The 27,079-nt window shown below is 49.1% G+C and overlaps 1 protein-coding gene across 2 annotated transcripts in view; it reads left to right on the forward strand.

Annotated features, from left to right (window-relative positions):
* ADAMTS3 (ADAM metallopeptidase with thrombospondin type 1 motif 3) overlaps positions 1 to 26,513 on the forward strand; it is a 65,376-nt gene extending 38,863 nt beyond the window's left edge. For both annotated transcript variants that reach the window (XM_027903889.1, XM_027903888.1), the window contains exons 5-22: positions 9,391 to 9,581; positions 11,655 to 11,738; positions 11,846 to 12,002; positions 12,542 to 12,647; positions 12,982 to 13,125; positions 13,489 to 13,621; positions 14,043 to 14,156; positions 14,794 to 14,939; positions 15,710 to 15,885; positions 16,730 to 16,863; positions 17,297 to 17,420; positions 18,463 to 18,543; positions 19,224 to 19,387; positions 19,505 to 19,670; positions 20,082 to 20,214; positions 20,615 to 20,822; positions 22,274 to 22,391; positions 24,388 to 26,513. In XM_027903889.1, coding sequence (XP_027759690.1) covers positions 9,391 to 9,581; positions 11,655 to 11,738; positions 11,846 to 12,002; positions 12,542 to 12,647; positions 12,982 to 13,125; positions 13,489 to 13,621; positions 14,043 to 14,156; positions 14,794 to 14,939; positions 15,710 to 15,885; positions 16,730 to 16,863; positions 17,297 to 17,420; positions 18,463 to 18,543; positions 19,224 to 19,387; positions 19,505 to 19,670; positions 20,082 to 20,214; positions 20,615 to 20,822; positions 22,274 to 22,391; positions 24,388 to 24,938 — 2,930 coding nt within the window. In that variant the 3' untranslated portion in view covers positions 24,939 to 26,513. The remainder of the gene's footprint in view (positions 1 to 9,390; positions 9,582 to 11,654; positions 11,739 to 11,845; positions 12,003 to 12,541; positions 12,648 to 12,981; positions 13,126 to 13,488; positions 13,622 to 14,042; positions 14,157 to 14,793; positions 14,940 to 15,709; positions 15,886 to 16,729; positions 16,864 to 17,296; positions 17,421 to 18,462; positions 18,544 to 19,223; positions 19,388 to 19,504; positions 19,671 to 20,081; positions 20,215 to 20,614; positions 20,823 to 22,273; positions 22,392 to 24,387) is intronic.
* The last annotated feature ends 566 nt before the right edge of the window (positions 26,514 to 27,079 follow it).

The raw sequence follows: 27,079 nt of genomic DNA on the forward strand, positions 1-27,079 counted from the left end.
AGCAGCACTGTGCAGGAAATGGAGAGAGGCGCAAGAATGGGACCCTGCTCGCCAGAGAGGGAAAGTTGGCAGCTCTCCTCTCACAGAGGAATTCCTTGGATTCGAGGAGCAGCTTCATAGAGAGAGTGTGCTACTGAAGGGGCACAAAGTGCTTGGGGAAGTGTCACTCCTCAACTCAGTGGCGTTTGGGATACTCGGGCATTGGGGTGAGGTTCTGGCAATAATGTGCAGATGGATTCAAGTTCACTGTAACGTGAGAGGTGTACATTTATGGTTTTATCTGAGTGGCCTTGAGTGTCAGGAGGGAGGAGGTTGGTTCTGGGCAGAAAGAAGTACTGATTGCCTATGGAAGATGCCTCCAGCAGACCTCACCTCCCCTGGCAGGCAGCAGGCATGAACCTTGCCGACAGAACTCTCCCTCTCCTTAGTCACAGCCTTTTCAGGTCAGAACAGGAGAATTTATGATTATGACTCTGTGCTATTTTGGATGGGACTGGGATGGGGAAAAGGAGAGGGGAATGATCAAAATATCCTGTGTGGAAACAGTGTGAGTTATATTCATAACACATCTGTGCGAGGTGCAGGCGAGGCTGGCGCGCTTGTAGGAATTTGGGGAGGTGGAAAGGAAAAAAAAAGTGCCTTGTTGTGTAAGAGTCTATATGAGAAAAAGGGGCAATATCGAGGGGGATGGATCCATAATGAAATAATTCTGTGGCAGTTTCTGAGGGCCTGTGTTTGGGCCTTGCAGGAAACTCTTCCCCTCCCTGAACGGCGACAGGAAAGCGCAGGTGAGACTCTCATGTTTGCAAACCAGTTTTGTGGTGTGACAGTCAAAATTAACCCTCCCAAGCTGAGTATTTGCTGTGCTTTTCCCTGAAAATCAGTCTGTCTGCAGTGTCAGGCTGTGTGGTTTTTATAAGGGTATCCCACTCAGGTTGTACTCTATGTGATTATAGCCAGAGCTGTGGGCAGGAGAGGCTCTGCTCCGTAAGGAATCGGGAGGTTTCAGAGCTGGCTTTCAGTTCAGGATTGCCCCGTCCCTGTCAGCCCTTCCAGCTTTAAAATCCTCTCTTCCAGAAGATGTGTGACTGGGAGAGAGCAGAGGCTTCTTTGACTGGCTTTCTGTGATTTCACAGAATCTGCCTGTGTGACATGGAATATGATTTTGCAACAAAGAACCAGAATTTGTCAACCCAGCACAGCTCTCTGGAATGTATTTATAAAGCCCCATTCCATCTTCAGTATTCCAGCCAGTTCTTCTGTATGAGTTAAAAAATTAGGCATTTCAGTTTATGATGGGATTAATGGGCAAATGAAATTCTGCCAAACTTCAGTTTCATATACCTTAATACCTAAATATTGCAATTTACCATGTCTGTCTAAATGTCGTGCACAGATCTCGTAGGATCACGGTGGCCGGTGTTGCTGCAGGTGCACAGGCTCATCGGAAGGCTGGGCTCCAAAAACCAGCTGTTGGGCTTTGTCCTGTCAGAAGGTTGGAATCCACTTAGTGCCAACTGAGCAATTAAGGACAATTACGCTTTCAGCTCCATTAAGGAGTAGCGGGCAGTGAGACCTGGGAAGGAAGTGAGCCGTCGTCGCACACCCGCGCTCTGTGACTCACTAGCACTGGCAGGGCGTTTGAAGTTCTCTTTGTCTCGGTAATATGGACTGCATAAATATTTTCCCACATTTTTTTCCAGTTTTACACACTCAGTTATTCCTTTTATGTGAGTGAATACTGCGAATTCCATTCTCCTGTCTCCTTTAAATGTTGATCTCAGCATAAACCATCAGACAGCTGCGTCTGCCTGTGGTGGTCACATCCTTGGCTTCCACCTGCTCTGGTGGCTGTGCAAGGGAATCACACCCAGGGTGTTGGAGAATAATTTTACCTTTTATACCTGTGAAGATGTTCACTGAGTTTAGAATGGAACCAGGCCCAGCTATTCCTTCTGTTTTACCTCTTCTGTGAATGTGTGAGACCTGGAAAGAAATTACTTCAGTCCCAATAAATTCAGAAATCTCCTTTGATTTCTCTGTGTTCAAAACTTCTGGCTTTGGCACCTGGACAGAGCGTCATCCCTTCTCCACTTCTCATTTGGCCTTTCAGAGTTCATGTGTTCAGTGGTTGGACTTGATGGTGTTTTCCAGCCTTAATGATTCTCTGTTTTGTTGTAGCAGGTCAAATGTCCAGTCCAGCCAGTGTCCTCTAGATGGATTATCCAGATTCTGGAGCTCCATCATACAGACAGGTCAGGGGAGGACTGCCAGGGCAGCGGGCAGGGACAGATGCCAGTGTTTAACTGCTCCTTATGCTGTGGTGGTAGAGGTCTGCCCTGTCTCTCAGAGACTTCAAAGAACTCAGAGCAAATCAGCGAGAAGTGTGTTCATGTCTCTTTGCTTTTACAAGAAAAGCATTCAAAGCGCCTTTTTTGGTTTTCCACTGTTGCCACCAAAGTGTCCTTCAGCAGTTTCGCAGTAGCAGGTTGCTATGCCCCACCTTGTCACCACTGACATTCTTCCCTTGGACTTGTACGTGTTTTCAGTGAGGGTCATTAATGGAAAAGCTGAGCTGCCCTGGCTGCTCCTGGCTTTGCTCTCCAGCTGGACAGCACTTCTGGCTCGGGCCAGATGGTCATGCAGAGCCCTTCAGCTGAAGCTCTTCAGCTTCTCCATAGGCAGGAGAATGCAAATCTGTCCTGGAAAAGAGCAAAGACTGTTCCCTGAGCTCTTGTGAGAGATTGCCCCTCGCATGGATCATGGTGGGAGAGTTTTCTCCCTGAGTAGATCAGACTGACAGGCCTCCACCATGCGGATTTGGTGTCATTTGTGGGGCTGGTCCAGAGCGCAGATTTTAGGATATTTAGGGGAACTATTAACCGGCACATCGCTGGCTTGTACAAGTCCTCCCTCAGCAGCTGCCAGGCTCCATACTCCATCCACAGGAGCTGGGCAGGGCGGTGTCTGTGCTGCTGTGTGAGCAAGCACAGCTCCCCGCTCGGAATAATCCTGCTGTAAGGGAGCGGGGCTGTGTCTCGAGGGCCCGCCGTTGTGTCTGGACAGTGTAGCTGGCTTTGCCGACTTGCAGAGGCTTAAGGCAGATAAGGTGATGACTGGAGGGTAATTGCTGCTGACAGTAGGCACTGGGCTGCTCCGTGACAAGCAGGGCTGTGGCTGGGCCTGCGCTGCCCAGGCCGTGTCCTCTCACACCGTTCCCGTGGCAGTAACAGGTCCCACGTCTGTAGGAACACATTCCTTACACAGCTTATTTAAAAATAAGCAGCTGTATGTAAACACAGCTCTCCCTTTATTCCAGAGAAATGAGCAGTCCAAGGAGTTGTTAGTGCGCTCTCTGTGGAAACTGGCCCAGTTTGCCCCACTCTTTGCCACTGAAAATTCCTTTACTGGCCTGCCCAGAGAAGCTGTGGCTGCCCCATCTCTGGAAGTGTCCAAGGCCAGGTTGGACAGGGACTGGAGCAACCTTTTAAGTGGAAGGTGTCCCTGTCCATAACAGAGTTTTGGAACTAAATGGTCTTCCAATCCAACCCCTTTTGTGGCTCTCTCCATGCTTTCAGCCAGCTGGCAGAAACTGGCTCGGGTGCCAAGGAGTAAGGAATCCAAACTGGGAGCGAAATAATCTTAAGGCCTTGCTATAACTACTTAGTTAATGAGCACTGAGGGGCTGCATCTCTGCCAAGGCAACTTGTCAAGCATTGAAAGCTCATAGTAGTGGTCAGCCGCTGAAAACACCTGTTTGAAGAGTTTAGACCCTGGAACATCTCTGAAGCCTGTTGGAATCTCAGGGAAGCTACCCAAAAATGCTGAGCTCAGGCTATCCAGTATTTCTTCTTCCAGTAAGTTCTGAATTAGCAAATAAATTATGAATGCAACCTGTGCTTTCTGAATGTGGTGGGCTTTAGGGGTACCCCCCCTTTTTGGACTGCTCTGTCCCTCTGTAATGTATTATTCCACTTAGGAATCTCAGGATGCTTTCAGTGTGTGCCTTTGTGAAGTAAAAGTGATTTTTGGGTTGATGTAATGATACATGAAGGCATGAGTGCTTTTCAGGTTGTTAATGCAGAGCTCTCTGATATTCCTGGGAGATGGTTTGACTTGGAAAGTCATGCACTCAGTGCTCTTAGGAGCTGGAAACTTTGGCAGTACAGGGCTGGCCTCTCCCAGCTGTAGGAAATAAGCCCTCCCGTACCCAAACTGGGTTTGGTTCCAGCAGCCCAGATACCCAGGTGTGCACCTCAGCAGTGGGCCAGGCTGCACGTGGTTGATGACTTACTCTTTCTTTTCTGCAAACCGAATTCCAGAGCCTCTACAGATGCTTTTTTCTCACTTTTGGACTTTCATACAGCTGATGATTTTGCAAAATGGGATGTTTTCCCTGTTATTTTTTACCTTTTTTTTTTTTGCAGCGGTGTTTAAAGGGCTGCACTGATATTGAATTGCAGAACTTGGTGTGGCGTGAAGTGACAAAGGAGTGGGTTTGCTTGGTTTATGTGCATCTAATCGGTCACCCACGAACTTCTGTGTGCCCTCTTTTCGTACGTAACCACCAGCAGAAGGTGTCTCTCAGGTCTCCTAAAAAGCCAGACCCAAATGCTCGAGTCTTCTTCATATATCCCAGTAAATTATGGCCTTTATCTGACAGAATATTCTCCTAGAAATAAAGTAGATAAATTCCATATATTGGTATTAAAGTCTCTGAACTACATATGTAAGTTGCTACTCTAGAGGAAGAGGGACAGCTTGTACTAAAAACCTGGAATTGTCAAGAGACTGTTTTTATTACATTTTAGGAGATGCAAAGTACTTCAGAATTCAGAGTCAAAGCAAGGCTCCAGCCCTACCCATGATCCGTGTAACCAGGGGTTCCCCTTTCTGTGGGGAAAATGGAAATTCCATAGTTAAGTTTTTTGAATAATGGCATGTAATTATGTATTTTTAATCTGTTCTAAAAAAAAAAACAACCCTAGAAACCAAAACTAACCACCAAATCATCTGTACATCCAGAACAAAACTATGATGGAATTCTTGCTATATATAGAGAGAGAGAAATAATGAAAGAAACGTGAAAGGGGAGGATTTTCTGCTACTAGGAAAGCAGCAATTGTAGGAACCGTGGTTTCTAGTTTTAGGGTAACTGTCTCTTGACTGAGTTGGCTGTTAGGGCTAAAAGCCAGCTATAAATAAGGTGCAGAGCAGATGAGCCAGGGCAAGGCCGGCCAAGTGGCGAGGCCGTGTTAAGCCAGCGCGGAGCTGTGATCGGGTATTAGCGGTGTCCAGGCGAGCTGGTGCTGTGTCCATGGGCTGTGCAGAGAGCAGGCTCTGGGCTCTCGCTCTGGGGCTTCTCCTCCTTGGCTTCTCAGAGTGTCTTCCCTCAGCTTTTCATTTTTAGAGAGCAATAGCCCTTATTCCAAACGGGCTCGGTTTGATCCTGAGCCTTTTTCCTCGTCTTTTGATTGCACGTTAGGACCTCACAGCGGCATTTCCACTGCCAGCACCATCACTGTTAGATTTCCACAGGTCTAAAAGCACTTTCACCGTGAATCAGGTAAGTGCAGAGCTGTTGCAGACTGTCCAGGTAGTGTGTCAGGCGTGTTTTGCAGCACTGAGAACTCTGGAACAGGCTGACATTCCTTTCCTTTTGCATTCCCAGTTTCTGGTCATGGGATGGAAAAAGAACAGTTAATAGCTGACCTAAATTCAGGCATATTTAATTATAGTTTCCCTAAGTTCTGGCTATGTTCTGTGTGTGTTTGCTGCCAGGTATGGATAACCTGCAGTCCTAGAAAGCCTCATGCCAGGTAGGCAAATGATGACAAGAAAATTATGGGGTAAAATCCCAGCCATTTCCATTGGAAAAGTTTATCCTTTAGAGATGGCTCCAAGCATAGTTCAAATACATAGAGGATGATGCCTTTCTACGTGGCTCCCTGAGTGTGCCCTGGCATCGAGCCCTCGTGTAAGTGAGTGCTCAGAGCTGGTTTTGCTGACAGCGCGTGGAAGGGAGGAGCCTTCCCGTGATGTCAGAGCAAGGAATATAGTACAGGAAATCTTCCATCCTTCCCAGAATCGTTCTGCAGCTGAATGGTACCAGAGAAGCACATATCTCATGGAAGCAGTCAGCACTTCAAAATGTTTTGTTTTCTCTTTGAAGTCTGAGAACAAAGTGAGATGGGGGTCTGTGTTTGTGGCCCGTGGAGGTTGTGCATTTCACAACTAATCCCGCAGAGCCCCAAGCCTCAGACCTTCCTCTAATCCCTGTTTGTTTGTAAATCTGCCAGTCACTGTCACTCCCAAGGGTGGAGGAGAACTTAAGCTGAGGTAATTCTCCAAGCTTAATGATCTCAGGAAGGTGAGAGATACCCGGGCTACTTATGAAGTCACAAGAACTTTTTCTCTCTTCATTCCTCAGTGTGGTGAAGTTGGCAGTGTCTAAAGTTGGCAGTTGCTTGCATTTTAGTTTCCATTAGGAAGTGCTTTAGTGTCTTTGCCGTCCTCTGTCACCGAGGTACCTTTTCGAGGGGTGACACCACCATCAAACTGTCTGCCACATCCTGAGACCCTGGCAGGTGCAGCTGCACTTCCATGCCCCCACGAGGTGGGCAGCATCCAGCTGATGGAGACCTGGCAGTGATGGATGAATGACTGGACTTGATGATCTGAAGGGCCTATTTTAACCTCAAGGATTTTGGGGTTCTGTGGCAAGAGATTTGTCCTGGGTTGTTTTCTTTGTTTGGTTGGTTTTTGCTAATGCTCAAGTAGTTGTTCCATGTGCCTTGAGGGGGATGTTACATCCGATGTTCTCCTCTGTGTCACTGCACCGTGTATCTGCAGCAGCACAGCTGGCTTGCTGTGTGTTATCAAAATTTCAGAGATAGTATTTATTTATTGTGAAATATTCCAGAGAGATGCCCTGCAGGGGCTTCTGGAAGCGCTTCACGGATACAGCCTTGGACGTACAGTGAAACATGGAGTAAAACTATGTATTTTTATGGCCAGCTGGCGTGGTTGGGGTCACTGCGGACACAAACCCTTTGTTCTCCAGCCCCCAAAAACGAACAAGCAGAAGTTTTGGCAGCAGTTAAGCAAACAAACTCTTCTCCAGAGACACTGACAATATTAAGGCCCTGCATCCAGCGTCGAGACTGCAGGTCTCAGCCTTGGTGCTCCCCATGGGAAGGGGCTTAGGGCAGGGTCCTCAGCCCAGGACACATTCCTCTCATGCCACAAAGCTGCGGTGGGAGCAGTACAAAGTCATTTGATGCTTCTGGAGTAAAAGGCAATTTCAGGCAACTCGTAGGAAAAGACAAGACAGAATGCATAACTTGCCAGAATTTTGTTTCCTAAGGACCCAATAAATCAAAGCACACGAGTTGCAGCACATCCCAGAACCTCATGAGGACATGCTGTCATCCTGTCTTAGCCCTGCCGGCCTGGGTGGTTTCTGCTGCTGATCCCTCGAAGTGCAGTATCGGCAGCACCACAGAAATGTTGCATGTACACAGTTCTTCTGGAAATCAGTGAGAATTCTGTTGGAACTGCTTGGAATCTGCATTTCAACTATGATTCTTCTTTTCTTCCCTGGTTTTTCAGAAGGCACACTTGAAAATAAGCCTCAAGAGGCAGCGACAGGATGGACTGGCCTAGTTTCCTTACTTTGGGAACTGCAGAATGGAATTTTTTAGTAGCTGCAGAACACGTCTGTCCTTGGGGACTCTATACATTAACACACTCTTTGGCAAGGGACTTAGATTGATATCAGTTGGTTCCAAACTGGTTTCTCATTAGTTTAATTTTGAATTAGTGAAGGTGTGGATCTTCCCTAGATACTTTTCCTAGCTCTATATTTAGGAAAAGGCTAAAGTAGGCAATTGAGCAAGTAAGCACATAAAAGGACTATATATACAGAGATAGATTTAAGGGGGGTATGTGTGTGTGTGTGTGTGTGTATATATATATATATATATATATGGAATGGTGTCATTTGTAGCATAGAATTCAGCCCAGGTGTTCTACAATATAAAATAAGATGGTGAGAGCCTCCCATGTGAGCAATGCTAAGGGTTCTTTTCAGGTACAGAGAGGTTTGGCTGATGACGTTGATGGAATTAGATTTGGGCAGATCATGGCTTCATTCAGTAGCAGGAAAGAGCTGTAGTTCCATCCTTCCACAGTTACACTCCAGGAAAGATGTGCTGTAACCCAGAATAACCATTTCTCCTGGCACGAGAGCACGGGCCGATCTGTTCCTGCCGGTACGATCGGATGTAAGTGATGCAGGTGACCAGCAAAATAAAAAAGGAAGAGATAACGAGCCAGCTAATTCCAGAATGAGATTAGCACGGATTAGTCTGTCTAGCCCAAATCCCCAAACAGCCAGACTGGTTCTGTGTGTTTCTTCACTGTTGCCTCATGTATTGTCTTTCTCCCAAGTAACAAATGTTTGGACAAGAGGAAACAGCCCCAAGTTGTGCCAGGGGAGGTATAGATTGGACAAAAGGGAAATGCTTTCAGAGAAAGGGCTGTCCAGCCCTGGCACAGCTGCCCAGGGCAGTGGTGGTGTCACCATCCCTGGGGGGATCTAAAAGCCATGTGGATGTGGCACTTGGGGACGTGGGTCAGTGGTGGCCTTGGCAGTGCTGGGGAACGGTTGGACTCATTGGGCTTAGATCCCTTGTGTTCTGTTAAGTGCTTGGCCATGGATGCACACTGCAGCCTCTGAAACAGAGCTGCTGGCAGCACGTGTAACCTGGGATTGTCCTGAGTGTTTGATCCCCAAGGCACTGAAGTGCTGGGTTATGGAAAACAGACAAGAGAACAGATCAACCGCTCTGTTACCCAGTATTTTTTGGACAGGGCACAGCAGTTAGGGAGGGGACCCACTGCTTCCCTTCATAGCTGAGTTTCACTTAGATGCTGTGCTTGGCAACTTGGCTAGCTGCAGCAGCTTTGGGAAGTGGAGCTAGTCTGTGATTTTCCCACTGGTGTGCTATCCCAGGGTGGGCATTCTTGAGAGCACTGAAAACAGGGGAAGGGACGCTTTGTGGACTCGCAGCCTTGGCATTCATGAATTCCAACGTGGAGGAAAAGGGCTGCAAGTTGTGCCATTGTTGGGGGAAGTGGCCTGTTACCCCATGAGTGGAAGGCGGGACCATTCCTCTACATCTGGATGCTGGTTGCTCGGATGGCTTAGCAGAGCAGGGAGATCCCCGTGCATTTATGGGAAGAGTGGGGGAATGGGGATGCTCCCAACTGGGACACAGAACAGCCGCAGGGGCACAGGCTACTCCAAGCCCCGTCCAACCTGGCCTTGAACACTTGCAGGGACGGGACAGGGACTGGGACTCGAGCGATGCCTGACTGTCCTTGCAGGGTCCCTCCTGGGAGCGCTGAGTTCCCTGCACGGCCAGGTGGAGCAGCGGCTGAACGAGAGCCTGCGGCGCCGCCGGCACGCGGGAGACGACGACCACAACATCGAGGTGCTGCTGGGGGTGGACGACTCCGTCGTCCGATTCCACGGCAAAGAACACGTCCAAAACTACCTCCTCACCCTCATGAACATCGTGAGTACCTGCCACAGCTTGTTTGGGAATGGCAGCTGCTGTTGGGAGCTTTTGTAGGAGCACCTGGTTTGGGAAAAGTATCATTTGGGCTGCTACTGAATATGGATTTCTCTTTTCAGGTTGTTCCGTTCTTTTAACTTTTTCACAGTAGTTTTCTAGGGCATGACACATTCGAGGGTAGTTCCAAGAATTTGGAAATAGTTAAAAAACAGTAAGGAAAAAATGTACACTTTATCCAATTCTAGTAATTCTGAGCTCCTCCTGCAGCACAGTTCTAGGGAAAAACCTGACTAAAAAATAAACATGTAGAGAAAAAAGCATTCTAAACCCCCTGTGGCTCTTGACAGAGCAAACCTCCTGGTAATACAAGTAGAAGATCTATCTTAGAAACTGTGGGATCATAAGGCTTTTCAGGAAAGAAAAACAGTCTCCTAAGGACAGAGATGAGGAATAGGCTTCCCATTAGTAATGACCTGATGGACATTGGAATGACTCTTGTATGTTTTACACTCACCTTTTTGTTCCTGGAATTATTTTTAAATGATTGCTTAGGCTTGCACATAATCTAAATTTGAGAATTTAGAATTTGAGAGGAAGAAAATCATTCCTATATGAATTTAACCCAATTTATGTTTTCCAGCATAACTCATGGAATAATTTCTTTTTTCCCACATACCCCATAGCACATCAACAATACATCTCCATTACACATTATTGCAGAATATTGTCTTTTTAGTTTTGAAACCTTTATAACTCTGTGAGCAGCAGGGCTGATCCATGTCCCAAACCACTTCCATGTTTTTTACGTGCCTGAGGCTCCATCTGCTGGGAGCAGCTGTGGGGCCAGAGCTAGAGTGAGCTGACGCCCTGCTGCCCAAAGCCATCCAGAGAAGGGGATAAAAGGGGGTTATGGGGAAATCTTGAAGACTCAAAACCTTAGGTCAATTGCAGGGTCCTTTTTTGTTCCAGGGAAGTCACTCCTGTCTCTGGGAAACTCCCTGATTGTCTCTTGGCACAGGGGAAGTTGTGAACGTTTTTCCTGGCCCAGCCCTTTGTGGGAGTGATGCTGCTGCATGCAGGGAAGGAAATAGGAGAGGAATAACTGACCTCTGGGATGATTGCTTCACAGGACAGGCAGCCTGAGCTCTGTGCTCATTCCCTGTCCCACTGTCCTGCTGACACTGCTCTCAGCCCCAGGGATTGCGTGTTTAAACCGTGGGCTCCAATCCTCATGCCGCAGTCTGGAAGCCTCCCAGTGACCTTTTTCCCTGTGAGGGGAAGAGGGAAGTTCTGTTTAGCCAGACTGAAAAATAAAAAGCCGCCTAACTCTGCTCAAACCCACCGGCCTCTGAACAGGGGTGTTTATTTCTCAGCAGTTGCCCATAGCATAATATTTATTTTGTTTTCAGGGGGATGAGGAGCTTCATTGAGGACCTGCAGATGTTTCACACTCTGGTGCCAGGACATTTCTCACCTTCCCAGACACAGGGAAGGGCCTCAAAGAAGGACAATTTTTGACCCATCTGCATAATTCTGTTTTTCTAACTTCCCTTCCATAAGGCCTCTTTTTAGTACAGAAGTGACCACAGAATCCTAATTGATCGTGAAAAAGTAGGGTAGCAGCATTAGTTGCTTTCTAAAAAAAAACATTCTTCCAAACAAGAAGCACTGGAAGCGTTCCAGGCCAGGTTGGACGGGGCTTGGAGCAACCTGGTCTAGTGGAAGGTGGAACAGGATGAGCTTTAAGGTCTTCTCCAGTTCAAACCAGTCTGGGATTCTGTGATTTACAGCATTTGAACTCCAAGTCTTTTCCCCAATCCCCTTTTCCTTGGGCTCTGAAACTTTAAAGGGGACCTTGACGTGCGCTTCCCCAAGTTCCATATGAGGGGGGAGGTGGTGGTGGGAAGTGAGTCTACATTTCTCAGTGTGTGGAAACGATCCGAGACTTGAACCCTCTTCTGAGAGGACTGTAGTGGTACAAGCAATTGAAATAACAGTTCTGTGGCCCTTGGAAGTTCTTTTGGTGTCACCAGTGGGTTGCTTTCTTTTTAATTTTCCCTCTTTTCCCCTCAGGTGAATGAAATTTACCACGACGAGTCCCTGGGCGTTCACATCAACGTCGTGCTGGTGCGAATGATCATGTTGGGGTACGCGAAGGTCAGTGAGCCGGCTCTCCACCTTCAGCTCCCGGGCAGAAAATCCACCCTGGTGTGAATTGCCTGCCCGTGGCTGGAGCTGCTGGGTCTAAGGTGTTGCTCCTTCAGTCCATCAGCCTGATCGAGCGGGGGAACCCCTCGCGCAGCCTGGAGAACGTGTGCCGCTGGGCCTATCAGCAGCAGAAGTCGGACCCCAGCCACGCCGAGCACCACGACCACGCCATCTTCTTAACCAGGCAAGATTTTGGGCCCGCTGGTATGCAAGGTAATGCAGCTGACCTGGAGCAGAGCTCTCTGGGCTCGGTGTTTCTTGGCTGGTGTCTGCCAGAAAAGAGGAAAAAATTGGGAATTGCATTTGTTAGCACTTCCTGCTGTTTGTTCCACAGACTTTTTCAAAAGCAAGGAGACCTTGCCCTGAGTCCTTTCCCATTATATCCAACTGTTGGTTTAATTTTTTATTTGAGAGTTGTACATAAACACCTCTTTACTCTCTCCAGACTCCTATGTGTGCAAGGATACTGGGAACATTCGATGCAGTTGGTATTCCACCTCCCTTTATTTTATTGCATCCTTCACTGTAGATTTCTGTTTATAGACATCCCAACCACTTTGACACCTGCATCCATCTTTGGGACTCGGGGAACTAATGCTAATGGGCAGGATTCCCCAAATGTGGGTTGTATCAGGGCAGGCTGCCCTGGACTCAGAGCAATAGCTTTTCCTGAGGAAAAGGCAGTTTATTGGGGGGTCTCATTTAAAATCCATGTCCTGGGCACAAGACTCAGCCCTGGTGTCTCTCCATAGGATACGCTCCTGTGACGGGCATGTGCCACCCAGTCCGGAGCTGCACCCTCAACCACGAGGACGGGTTTTCGTCAGCCTTTGTTGTTGCTCATGAGACCGGGCACGTGTAAGTGTAACTTTTACCATCACATCACACCAAAACCTGGTGCTGCACCTCCTGCTTGCTCTGAGGGGGTTGGGTTTAATGGCTCTACGGAAGCTGACCTGGTTCTGTTTCCATCCCCTGGGAATGCAGCAGTGCTTGAAGCAATGGAGAGACAAGTGGTGGAAGAAAGGAAGGGGGGAAAGAGGGGGAACTTGTTTTCTCTGGGGTGAGGGAAAGGTCAGGAAGGCATCTTGGAGGCCCGGCAGAGACAGGAGCTGGTTGTGCGTCCTTCACTTCTTTCTCCTCCCCAGCTGCCCGTGCTGGCAAGTGGCTCTGAGAGGATTCTTTGTTCCAGGCTGGGCATGGAGCACGACGGGCAGGGAAACAGATGCGGGGACGAGACGGCGATGGGCAGCGTCATGGCCCCCTTGGTGCAGGCTGCCTTCCACCGCTACCACTGGTCCCGCTGCAGCGGCCAGGAGCTCAGGAGATACATCCAGTAAGGCCTCCCGCTGCACCCGAGCACTGATCCCTGTTTTTCCGGGCCCTTTTTCCCTTCAAATGCTGTGTGCCTGGGGGGGCTGTCCCGCGGCCCATCTCCTGGGGATGGAATGGCAGTGGAAAGACCCCTCTGATTCCAGTGGGATTTGGAATAGGCCTCTGCTTGTCACAGAATCAGAGAATGGTTTGAGTTGGAAGGGACCGTAACGCTTCCAACCCCCTGTCATGGGCAGGGACACCTTCCACGAGCCCAGGTTGCTCCAAGCCCCGTCCAACCTGACCTTGGACACTTCCTAGGACGGGACAGGAATTAGGAATAGACATTTGCTCCTGCTGTTTTTTTCTTTGTCTCTTCCCACAGCTCTTACGACTGTCTGCTTGACGACCCTTTCGAGCACGACTGGCCCAAGCTGCCTGAGCTGCCAGGCATCAACTATTCCATGGACGAGCAGTGCCGCTTCGACTTCGGTGTGGGCTACAGGATGTGCACAGCGGTACGTCCCTGGGGGGCCTGGCCTGACTGGGGAGCTGCAGTGTGTCAGAACTGAGGAATAATCACTGCAGGGCACTTAATGGAGTATTTAAACAGAGCTGTGAAGAACAGAGGGATATTTATGGGGGAAACCCATGGGATAATGGACAAGTGGCTGGCAGCACAGTCCACGTGGCACAGATTGGTGGGAGCGATCCTAGGGAAGAAAAGGAAAAAAACCCTCAGTTTCCTCCCGCTTCTGGGTGTCTCCTTTCTTCTCACTGGCTCAGGACTGGGGGATGCAGGGAATAAGCACTGCCCTGAAGATACTGGACTCACTGGTGTGTGTGAGATTGATTGACAGAGCGGGTTGGATCCTTAACACAAAAACTGTAAATAACCTCAGGTTCTGTGTTTCATCTCGCGCCTCTTGTGGGTTTCAGTTCCGAACCTTTGATCCGTGCAAGCAGCTGTGGTGCAGCCACCCCGACAACCCCTATTTCTGCAAGACCAAGAAAGGACCTCCCCTCGACGGCACGGAATGTGCACCTGGAAAAGTGAGTCTGGGCTTTGCACTGTTTGTCTTGGGGGAAAAGACCAACAGTGTTGTTCATCTGAGGTAAAGGGCACAGAGAGAAACAGAGGGAATCGCTCAGCCTCCCTCGGGTTGAGCGAGAGGATGGGAAAAGAGGAAGCTGTGTTTTCCCACTGGGATGTTCTGCGAGCTGGACAAGATCTGCTGTAGCACATTTTGGGCATAGAAACCCCAGCAGAGGTGTAACCCATTCTGTGACCCTTTTGATAAGTTTTTGGGTTCTTACCTGCAAAGTGCCTGTCAAGTGTCTTTAGCAATCCAGGGAGGCAGATGATGCCATTCCTGTGGAATGGCTGCTCAGAGCTCGTGGTCCAGACGCCATGTGGTAAATGTTTGTGTAGGCTGAGGGTTAGCACTTGATTTTTCTCTTTAATATCCCCATTAGTGGGTATCTGGCTTCCAATCCATTTTTAGTTATAAAATTATAGTCAAATACCTGTTTTTTTAGCAAATTCCCTGTATTTTGGGATATCGGAGAGTCCGTTCTTACCATCTAAGTGTGCTTCAGGCAGCAGCAAAACGTTCCTGTACTGTGATGATATGTTTGATTTGGGCTCTGTGTGCGTGTTCTCACCTGTTTCCTGCCCCAATTCCTGTAGTGGTGCTACAAAGGTCACTGCATGTGGAAGAACACCAACCAGCTGAAGCAGGATGGACACTGGGGACCCTGGACCAAGTTTGGCTCCTGCTCCCGGACCTGTGGAACTGGGGTTCGCTTCCGCACGCGCCAGTGCAACAACCCAATGTAGGTCTGCGCGTCACACCCGCCTGGGGGGCCAGGGAGGGACCATTTCAGATGGCATTCGGGGCTTGGGTGGAGATTCTGCTCAAGACCCTGGAAATTGGATCATTTGCATAGGAACAGAGAATTTCACAAAACCACAGAATCATGGAATGGATTGGGTTGGAAAGGACCTTACAGCTCATCCAGTTCCAAATCCCAGCCCTAGACAGGGACACCTTCCACTAGATATAATTATATACTTTTTTTCTTTTATACAGCAGAGCTATATTACATGAATTTTTATTAACTCTACACCAGGACTGTATTAAGAGTACGTGGAGTTTTGTTTTTTGTTTTTTTTTTTTTTTCATATGACACATTTCTGGGGGTTTGAGGTTCTGTAAAGAATTAAATGGGAAGCAAGCCTTGGAATGTAATAGAAGTGGATGCACGCATCATGCAGAGAGAGATGTTGTAAATAATATGTATTAGTCACTGTGGAAATTGTCAGAGAGAGTACCAAGCCCCCCAGGGTGCTCAGGACCCCAGTGGAACTGTGGGGCCTGGATAAATGGATATGGAGTCTTACTCTCCAAGGAACTATGGGAAAGGCTACAATTTTAACCTGAATAGTTATTTCAGGAGCCAGGCTTAAAATACCTGAAAATAAACCTGATTTTCTAAAAGATGAGGAGTCCATAATTCAGATTTCACTTCAGTAGAGCCTTACTTCCCCTCACAAGGAAGAATTTCTCCCTAATGAGAATCTCTGGCATGTTTTCTCCTCACAGGCCCATCAATGGAGGTGACGACTGCGCCGGGGTCAATTTTGAGTTCCAGCTGTGCAGCACCGAGGAGTGTCCGAAGCACTTTGAGGACTTCAGGGCGCAGCAGTGCCAGCAGCGCAATTCCCACCTGGAGTTCCGGGGCAACCGGCACCACTGGCTGCCCTACGAGCACCCCGACCGTACGTCCTGCCCTGGGCCTTTAGTGCCACTTCAAAGGGTTTGAAGCCATTCCCCTTGGCCTTGGATATCTCAGGGACAGGCCCGGAACTCCCAAAAAACTAATTAGTTGGTCTCTCCCCCTATCCCCTCTCTGTTTTTTCTGAAAATCACTAGTGTGGCCCTAAAGCCCAGATTTTAACCCCCAGATTCCCTGTTCTGACACAGATTTTCAACTTTAAACCCAAATTAATTAGTTCCCATACAGAATTGCCCATTTATCCTTAAAATTGACACTTTTGACTCTTAAGTTCCTCAATTATGTCTAAAAATAACTGGATTTGCCCTAAATCCCTGATTTTAACCTCCAATTCCCCTCTAACCCAAATGTACCCTTTTTACTTTTAAATCTCCCATTTTCCCCCAAACATGCCCTTTTATTCCCAAAATTGACCTTTTTCCCCCAAAATTGCAGATTTATGTCCAAAATCACTAAGATTGTCCTAATTTCCAATTTTACCCTCAAATCCCCAGTTTTACCCCCAAATCCCCCAGTTTATCCCTAAAATTCACCTTTATGATTCCAGAATTGCCCATTTATGTCTAAAATAGACCACCAGTTTTGCCCTAAATCCCTGGGTTTCTTCCCCAGACCTCTCCATCCCATCCGAACTTCCCCATTCTCCCCCAGATTCCCCACAGTTTATTTGTTCCTCCCCAAACCACCCTGTCCCACCGCTCCGCCTGTCCCCATTCCCAGACCTACCTATCCTTTCTCACTCCTTGCTCTGTCAGCGGGAGATTTTTCAGGAGCACACCTGGAGCACTGTCCATCCATGCAGTTCCTTCTCTTCCTTGGCTCCACAGCTCCCAAGAGATGTCACCTGTACTGCCAGTCCAGGGAAACCGGGGATGTGGCTCACATGAAGCAGCTGGTGCATGACGGGACTCGCTGCTCCTACAAGGATCCCTACAGCATCTGTGTCCGTGGGGAATGTGTGGTGAGTGGCAGCTGCCCCAGGGATAACAAATGGGAACAACTCAAGGGCAGAGAGAGGCTTCGCATCTCTCTCTAAATTCCCTATTTGCAGCATCGCATTCCTCATAATTCCTGGAGATTTAAATTAAATTAGAGAACAGCACAGACAGTCCAATGGAAATGCTCCACTTCTCTTCCACTGATTGTTTTGTATTATGGAATCCCAGACTGGTTTGGGTGTGAAGGGACCTTAAAGCCCATCCAATGCCTCCCCCTGTCATGGGCAGAGACACCTTCCACTAGCCCAGTTTGCTCCAAGCCCCGTCCAAGCTGCCCTTGGACATTTCCAGAGATGGGGCAGCCACAGCTTCTCTGGGCAACCTGTGCCAGGGCCTCCCCACCCTCACAGGGAAGGATTCCCTTCTAATGCCCAGTCTTTCTCTTTTTTTCTGCAGAAAGTGGGCTGTGACAAGGAAATTGGCTCCAACAAGGCCGAGGATCAGTGTGGGGTCTGTGGCGGGGACGACTCCCACTGCCGGACTGTGAAGGGGACCTTCACCCGCACCCCCAAAAAGCTCGGTAGGAATAACATCTGCCTGCAACTGGCTGGAGTTCCTGTGGGCCCTGGGGTCTGTGTCACACTCACGGACATGGGATAATGCCAGAATCATTCAAACTTTGACAGTAATGGGCTTAACACCACCCCCTGAGCCCAGTCAGGGCAGGCTGCTGTCCATCGGGTGGATGGACTGACTACGGGTGGATGTGGAAGTGATGGAGGTGTTCAGGGAATGCTGGTTGCTTTTCCCTAACTTTGGCAATCTGGTCATTAAAAAGACTTAATTGACCTCTTCCAACAGGGAAATATTTAAGCAAGAAGTGCCAAAAAAAATTGGAGTTTCTGGAAAATGAAATCTGCAAGTATGCAACTTAAAATTTCCCCATGGACTGTCAGTAGTCCGACTTCCACTGACTGGTCACCTTGGCCAGATATGTCCAGATGTGCTGTAAATGCATTTGATCACGATGTAAATTATATTTTTTACTGGTAAAGTGACCCCCAGTCACTGGAATGACTGGACTGGTCTCCCAGGGCACTGATTCCAAGCATTCTGTTTAAGGGAAGAGCAGAGGATCCCTTCCCTTGCCCAGAGGAACTTGCAGTGTTTCCCTGTCGTGGACAAAATGGCTGAAAACACACTGGGTCAGTGCAAGGGCTTCTAACCCAGCAGCCTGGCTGAGGAGTAACTTGGGAAAATTATGAGGAATATTTGTGTTTGTGCCCTCATGTGCCGAGGAACACGGGAAACATCTTTTTACCTGACTTGCGGATAGATCCAGCCTGTAGAAGCACGGCTGTAAATAATAATCTGATCCTAGCTGGGAAGTGGCAAATTGTTCTGTAACTGGTGTCTCTTCTCTCTCTGGAAGAGAAGAGCCCAGGGAGGGCCTGTCCCACACGTTCCAAACCGATTGGCTCCGTGTCTCCCGGCCCTGCTCTTCAGTTGCTGGTGGATCCCTCTCCTGCAAGCAGAGCTGGGCCATGCCCTGCGCTCCTGACCATGGCTGTTCCTTTCTCTTTCCATCCCTGCTGCCTCCACTGACCCTGCACGTGCCAAAGGGTACCTTAAGATGTTTGATATCCCTCCTGGGGCTCGACATGTGTTTATCCAAGAAGACGAGGCCTCTCCTCACTTCCTTGGTAAGTGTTTCTCTGCTCAGGTTTGGTTTAAGCCTCATGAAGCACAGGGTGCTCCTGACAGTGAACCTGAGGGATGAGAGAACCCAGAGAAGGGCTTGGTTAAATGTGGGCTTTCCAAATGGCATGGTCAGGGCTGAGTCCTGCAGTCCCACACCTCAGCATACAAACACCTACTGCTCATTTAAATCTTCCAAAATATTAAACTGATCCGAGTTTGCATGTTTGCTAACCAAAGATTGTCATCACTCACGTGGAAATGAGCACTGCTGGGGTGAATCAAATTCAGTATCTTTAATTATTATTATGGTGTGTTGGAAGAAGTTATATGGAAGAATGGGAGTCCGTCTTTAAATGGGTGTGTGAACAGGGTGATCTTTAAGGTCCCTTTCAATTCAAGCCATTCTGTGATCCATCTTGCTAATGAATTGGCTCCTAATCATCATCACAGTAATCCCCACTGTAGCTGGCTGCTGAGGTGTGCTGCAGGAACCCAAACGCAGGCTCCACTTCCTCAGTTCTTTGCTTAGGGATTTTAGCATCGGGGACGCACCTGTGTGCATAGAGGAAACTAAACTGGGATGAAAGTCTGGTATTTTCACAACTTGATGGAAATACCCCTGCCCGTGCCACCCCAGTTGCTGTGACAGAGGCACAACAGGCTCTGCTCTCGCTTCTCCCAGCAATCAAGAACCAGGCTACAGGACACTATATCCTGAACGGGAAAGGGGAGGAGGCCAGATCCCGATCCTTCATCGACCTGGGCGTGCAGTGGGAATACAGCATCGAGGACGACATCGAAACGCTGCACACGGACGGGCCCCTGCACGACACCGTGGTAGTGCTGGTGGGTGACGCATTGAGCCCTGGGAACACAGGGCTTGGGGTCTGAAAGGGTCTTAAGGTGTCTTTACTTTGCAGAGCAGTCAGTAACAGCTCTGGGTTTATGTTTGGTTATTCATAGATCATTCCTCGGGAGAACGACACCAGATCCAGCCTGACTTACAGATACATCATCCACGAGGATTCGGTGCCGACCATCCACAGCAACAACGTGCTGCGGGAGGACACGGACACCTTCGAGTGGGCCTTGAAGAGCTGGTCCCAGTGCTCCAAACCCTGTGGTGGAGGTGAGCGGGGAATGGGGCACCTGTAACAAGGGACAAATCACAAAAAAAAATTGAGGGCAGGGAATGATTTAGGATTCTTGGCCTTCTTTTTTTAACAGCAACCCAAGCTATTAAATACCTGAAGTGCCTGATTGTTCCCAAGTGTCACACTTCCAGCTTAGGAAGGAAAAGGCCTTTTTAGATGTTTAAATTCAGCCCCCAAAGCCACTTTGGAAGTCCAGACGAGGACACTGATGCTCCTGAGCATTCCCTGTATTCATGGTGTGTCCATGGCTCTTAGGCAAAGAATGGGCAATGCAAACTCCAAAATATATTGTCTTGTGAAGCCATTTAACAGGCCAGGAAAATCCTATTTAAGCAAACATTCTAACAAGGACGTGGTTTCTCTGATTTCTCTGACACGTTTCCCAGGGTTCCAGTACACCAAATACGGGTGCCGCAGGAAGAGTGACAACAAGATGGTCCATCGCAGCTTCTGTGAAGGCAGCAAAAAGCCAAAGCCCATCCGTAGGATGTGCAACCTGCAGGAGTGCACGGAGCCCCTGTGAGTGCAGCCAGGCACAGAGAGCTGGGATTGCTCCAGCTGTGTTGGGTGGGATCAGTCTGGTGGGATGCTGATAGCTTTCCAGCCTGGAGCTCCTGCATATATAGGGGAATTTCTACCTGTGCAAATATGGGTACTGATCTGAATGGGTGGTTATAGTAGATTTTAAATATATATAAATACACACACATATATATGCATATAGATCATAAAACCTTGGAATGGTTTGGGTTGAAAGGGACCTTAAAACTCATTCCACCTCCCTGCCATTGCCAGGGGCACCTTCTGCTAGACCGAGTTGCTCCAAGCGCCATCCAGCCTGGCTTTGGACACTTCCAGGGATGGGGCAGACACAGCTGGACAATAGGTGTGATGGTATCTGACTCCATTTTCCTTTTAGCTGGGCAGCAGACGAGTGGGAACACTGCACCAAAACCTGTGGGAATTCTGGCTACCAGCTACGCACGGTGCGCTGCATCCAGCCTCTTCCCGACGGCACCAACCGCTCCGTCCATGCCAAGTTCTGCAGCGGGGATCGCCCTGAGAGCCGCCGCTCCTGCAACCGGGCACCGTGTCCTGCCCCGTGGAAAACCGGACCCTGGTCCCAGGTGGGCAGCGGTGCCAGGGGCTGGCTGGGACACAGGATCTGTGCGCAGTGCTGTGACACAGAATGTGCTGAACTGCCCCTCTGTGTCTGGCAGTGCTCAGTAATCTCTAGGGGAGACAATGAATATACTGAGGTAAACTGAGGCAGTCAGTCATGAAGAGAGAGGGATATTTCTCAGGGTAAAACTTGAAATAATCTGTAGGGCAGAGAATGAACATTTTGAGGTAAAAATGAGGTAATTAGTAGTGGACATGTACGGAAAGTTTGGAGGGCAAAACCTGAGATAATGTCTAAGGGACAATAAGTATTGTGGAGCAAAAAAATCTTATATAATCTGTAGAGGAAGAATAAACATTTTGGGGACAAGATAGAGGTAATCTGTGTGGTTTATGATGTGGTTTTAACATCTTGGTAATATATAGGGGACAAAGTGTACATTTTGAACATAAACCCTGAGTTAATCTGTAGGTAAAAGACTGAACATTTTGAGGTAAAAATGAGGTAATGAGTAGTGGACCGGGAGGGAAAATTTTTAGAGTGAACTTGAGATAGTGTATAGTGCAGAGAAGGAACATTTTGAGGTAAACTGAGGCAATCAGTACTGCACAGGTAGGGAAACTTCTGGGGCTAAAATCTGAGGTGTTCTCTAGGGTGAGGATGAACATCTTGAAGTAAACTCAGGCAATCAGTTGTGAACACACATGTCAGGAAATTCTGAGGGGTAGAATTTGAGGTAATCTCCAGAGTAGAAAATAAATATTTTAAGGTAAAAATTAAGTAATCAGGAGTGGACAGTTAGGGAAATTTTGGGGGATAAAACCTGAAATAATTTAAGAGTAGGGAATTAATATTTCGAGGTAAAAATGAGGGGAAAATTTTTGGCGTGAAAATCTGAGGTGATCTCTAGGGGAGAGAAGGGACATCTGAGAGGAGAGAAGTTGAGGTAAACTGAGGCAGTAAGTCATGGACAGATAGGGAGTTCCGGGGAGGGGAAACACTTGATGTAATCTCCAGTGTAGAAAACGAATATTTTGAGGTAAAAATGAAGTAATCATTAGAAGGGATAACTCTTGAAGTAAACTTGAGGTAGTCTATAGCACACAGAAAGATTATGGTGAGCTAAACTGAGACAATCAGTAGTGCACAGGTAGAGAAATGTTTAGGGTTACAGTTGAGGTAATTACATGGTAGAAAATTAATATTTTGAGAGAAAAGTGAGGTAATCAGTAGTGGACATTTATGAAAAAATTTAGGGGTTAAATTTGAGGTAATCTCCAGGGCAGAGAATGAACACTGTGAGGTCAAAATGAGGTAATCAGTAGTAGACAGGTAGGGAAAATTTTCGAGTAAAACTTGAGTTGCTCTGTAAGGTACAATGACTGCTCTGGAGGGAAGACCTTGCTTGGTTCATCAGTGTGGTCAGTCCTAAGCTGTCCCCTCTGTGTCTGGCAGTGCTCGGTGACCTGCGGGGAGGGGACTGAGAGCCGGCAGGTCCTGTGCCGTGCTGGGGACCGCTGCGACGGGGAACGGCCCGAGTCCGTGAGGGTCTGCCAGCTCGCTCCCTGTGACGGTAAGAGAATGGCTGGAAGGGCTGCAGGGGAGGGGGACAGTTCCTGCCTGCAGAGCACAGTGCTGGGCGTGGGGTCAGGCACAGAATCCAACTTTTTTGCTGTGTTCGGTGCGGCACGTTCTGGATGTCACAGCTCCAGGTGGTCGGTGCTTCCCTGCACTGGGGTCTCTCCTGTGCACGTGCACAAACAGCGTTTAACCGCGTTGGCCCACGTTGTGCTTGCACTAATTGGGGCCAGTCCATCCACAGCTAACCCTTCTCGACCTCTAAATCCCAGGATAAGTTCTACAAGCTGCCGATCGAGGGAATAAAAATACATAAGAAATGGAACCAAGAGCATTAATAAGGTTCCAGGGAATCTCATTATATTGTTCTCATAGAATTTTTAGCAGATTTTTAAGCTTTTTAGTACAACAAGACATTTCTTCCTTTGGATTATTCACTCCGTAGGATTTGGGGTTTATCTGGATTTTAACTCCCTCACAGTGGCCCTGACACTGATCAGGAGCCGGTAGGAAAAACAGCCAGAGCTCATGGCAGGTACAGGGTGTTTTCTTGCAGAACGGATCCAACTGCTGCCCACCAGCCTGGCCAGGATAGGAAATGGGGGCCTGAGTTGTGCAGAATTCACCTAAAAAGTAAAAAAAAGGGATTATGTGAGTGTATGACTTGTTTGGGAATCTGCTGGAAGTAGAAAAGCACAACCCCAAATGTCAGCACTGTGGGCAGAGTCATGGAATATAAACCACTGTAAACCAATACCCCAAAATGAACCCTGGGAGAACAGGACCAAGTAAGGGTCACTGTCACTATGGAAAGGCAAAAGGAATTGTTTGGGACTTGGTTTGTTGTTTTGGGCTGATGGCTGGTTGCTGTGATTTATAGAATTCCACACATGCCAAAATTTCCCAGCCCGGGGGCTTTCGCTAACACAGCAGCAGGAAAAACTTTGCTTTCTATGTGGTGCCAAGATTTGGGGTTCCGTACCAGCTTTGCTAGTTTAGAGGAATTACACCTGTAGCCCATAATTCCATGCTGAATGCCTGCTGCAATAGCCTCACAGTGCCTCATGGAGCACGGATATTCCCCTGCAGAGCTGCTGCTTTAATGCTGGGTTTGGCACGAACCGGCAGAGGATCCAAGGAAGCTCATTGGGATCAGGACGAGGACAGGTTTATATACCACAGAATCTGCTAATTATAACCCTTGTCCCCCAGTCCCACTGACGTCCCTGTGGGGAACTTGTACTGACTTCCCTGGAATTCAGCTGATTTTCACCCCCCCTGAGGTCAGGCTCCAGTTGGTATTTTAAATCAGGAGAAGGGGGTGGCTGGACCCGCTCCTGGCACATGATGAGGCAGCACCTGTGCACAGGTGAGGACGGTACTTCATGCAGGAAGCTGATTTAATTTCAGAGCCTGGGGAGTGGCCTCTGGAAGTTCTTCTCCCCAAGGAAGGGGATGCACATGCCTGCTTTCAGGGCACCTCAGGTCTGCCCCATCTGGTAACACTATCCATTAGTTCTGCAGTTCCATTTGGTCCCTGGAAAACTCTGGACTTCATCCAAACAGAACTTTATGCAACGATAATCTTTTATTTTAAGGCATCTCCAAAGGCTCTTGCTTGGGATTTAATTTTTGTGAGTGAAGGTTCCCTTGGCTTTAATGCTGCTGCTGGATGATGTCTTCAGGCTGGAAAGGCAGGGATTTGGGGTGGGTAGGATGCACCTGGCTGGTGTGTGGGAACTCTAGGAGGTTTGGCACTGAGAATTGCTGTCTGAGTTCCTCGCAAACACAACATGCCCACATTTCCAAGTGCCACCTGTTTTTTGGGGGTATTTTTGGAGTGTTTGTGGAGTCTTCTCCGGGGGTGCCTGTTCAGAGCCACCCATGGCTGAGGAGCCGCGGGCAGACCTTTATCTATGCCCATCTGAGTTCTGCCAGGGCATCCCAGTGCCGATGGCTGGGTTCCCATCCCCAGGATGTTTGTTTTGCAGACGAGCCCTGCCTGGGAGACAAATCCATCTTCTGCCAGATGGAAGTGCTGGCCCGGTACTGCTCCATCCCTGGATACCACAAGCTGTGCTGTGAATCCTGCGGGCAGCGCAGCAGCACCTTCCCACCTCCCAGAGCTGCCGGGACCGAGGGGCACACAGCGTTGGATCCGGGCAACCTGCTGAGGGCTCCGCCGGTGCCCACCCCTGCGGTGCCCCCCCGGGCTCAGCTCCTGCCCAGGAGCAGTTCCCTGGGCCGGCCACCTCCGGCAACAGAGGAGGCTGAGTGGCACATCCCACCCTCCAGCCCCGAGCCCAAAGGCACCGGTGTTCCACACCGGAGAGCTCCTCCGGCTGGGAAGACTTCCCGCCTCTTGGCTTTGCTGCACCAGGCCCCTGCCAACAGCAGCAGCCTCAGCCCTCGCAGGGCTCTGCCTCCGGTGCCAGCGGAGAACATGGCAGCAGGGGCTCCTGCACCAGCCAGGGCCTCTGGGAACAGCGAGGATCACCTTGGGAAGCGATGGTCTCCAAGGGCCGGCCCTGTGGATCGATGAAGGGGAAGGCTTGTGGAGATAGCCATGGAAAAGGGGCTTTGTTGTGCGCTCCAGGGGGAATTCCCTGAACTCTGAACACTCCGGAGTGCACTGTGTGCCCCAGGCAGGACACTGCAGGGCACAGCTCGTCCCCTGGAAATACAAAGGACAAGAAGTGCTGGTTCACTTTCTGTTGCTCCGGCCTCCTCCTGCCCCGTGTTCCCTGCCCAGCTGGGATGCACGGATGAAACCCAAGCAAGATTCCTGGCAGGGAGTAGGAGTCGCTGAGGGCTCCATCCAGCCTGGGCCCAAAGGTGGCCCTGACCTCACTCTCCCCCATGATTTTGGGTTCCAAACACTCACCTGGAGGAAATGCCCCACTGCAGGCAGGCCCAGACAGCAACACCTGATAAAACACCTTTGCCACGGACCAAGGGAGCCCTCAGGACTTGTTTGGCTCATCTACCCCTGGACAGGGATGTTGCACAAGCACCTTTGCAGCCGTTGGGTAAATCCTGGACAGGGCAGGAAATCAGGGTTATCATTAGAATTTTGTGCTGTCACACAACTGTTTACCTGTGTTGTTCTGCCCCGTGGACATTTCCAAGGGGCCGGTGTTTAAAGCAGCAGTAGCATAAAAGGAGGGGTTTCATTTGCGTAGGAATTAAACTGTTGGCACAACAGGTTTGGGGGGTTTGGGGCATCATCAGTGCGATGCTGGATTTTGAAATAGGGAAACCCTGTAGATACTGCAAGTGCTGTCCTGGTCCCAGGCCAAAGGGGTTCCCAGCTGCTCCCCACGTCTGTGCTGAACCAGCACCCAGAGGCAGAACAGGTGCTGCCAAGACTTCAAGGAGAGGATTTTTTTCCTGACAGGAAGCATGGATTTCAAGGCCTGAGAGATGTTTCTTTCCACCGTGGTTCACCTCCAAACCTCCTCGAGTACGGCACATCCGACTGCAATCATTAATTTATGCCAATCCCCCACCTTGTCTCAGCCCCACCAGCCACGCTCCCTCCAGCCCATTGCTGTAAAGGACTTGTAAAGGGGAGTGAGAGCTACAAATATTTATTAAAAAAGTGGATTTCTTGACAATATTTTATGTACTAAATATTTACACCAAGAGCAGGTGACTCTTCTTTTTGCCAAGATCAAATCCAGAGATGGAATTAGATGCTGTGTTGTAGGGACAGAACGGAAAGTTAAGCTACTAAACTGCTGTAGAGAAATGATTGATTTGTATTCTTCAAAAAGATGACAGGGTTTTATCACAGTTTTCTCTCATTTCTCGGTGGGCTATTACAGTTTCACATGCAATTGCTGCCCCCCTCTAAGGAATCCCCAGGACCCACCCATTTAATGCTGTGAAGTGATTGGGGCCCCAAAGATCCAGTTCTGGCAACATCCCGGTGCCCCTGTGGGGTCCCTCAGAGGAAATAAGGGTGGCAATGGCTCAGCAGAGGTGTCCAGCCCCCAGTGCAGATAATCCTTGGACCTTTGGATGTCCTTTCTTCCCAGCTCATTGCTCTGTCTGTCACTCCTGATGCTGCGTGTGTATCGGGGAGCACATGACAATAAAACCTTCAACAGCCCAAGTCTTTCCCTGCTTTGACTCAAATGGCAGGGCCTGGTTTTGGCATTTTGAAATTTCCTCTTTTGTAGCTGTTTCCATCCCAGGCAGGACCTTCCCCATCTGGAAATAAAGATTAAATAATTCAGCTGGGCTTCTGAAAACATGGGTTTTACCACTGGAGAGAGTGAGTTGCAGAGCAATGGGGGGAGAGGAAGGAGAGGGCCAGGTCTAACCTGGCAGGTGCTGTCGGAAGAGCTGCACCTTATTGATTGGGGGGTAAAAAGTAACTGTTTGAAATTCCGTGAGTTCGGAGAGCATGGAGAGCTGAAGGCAGAGCTGGGATAAGCCTGTGCCTGACCCGCGGCAAGATCAGTGCCAGCTCCTGGACCAGGAGTGCTCAGGGGATGCCCGATGGACACGCCGTGACAGGGACAGACTGGCAGCTGCTCGGGCTCACAGAGCATCAGAGGCACCGCCACTCCACCTGTGCCTGTGCCCCGTGACAGCCCCGACTCCCCCGGCCCGAGCGGGTCCGTGTCCCGTTCCCTGGTGGGGTCCCAGCCCCGCTATGACCGCAGCCCGAGCGGG

This window comes from Empidonax traillii, unplaced genomic scaffold (assembly GCF_003031625.1).
Source record: "Empidonax traillii isolate 1590-97213 ecotype Southwest subspecies unplaced genomic scaffold, ASM303162v1 scaffold998:size213616, whole genome shotgun sequence".
In the NCBI taxonomy this organism is placed as follows: Eukaryota; Metazoa; Chordata; class Aves; order Passeriformes; family Tyrannidae; genus Empidonax; species Empidonax traillii.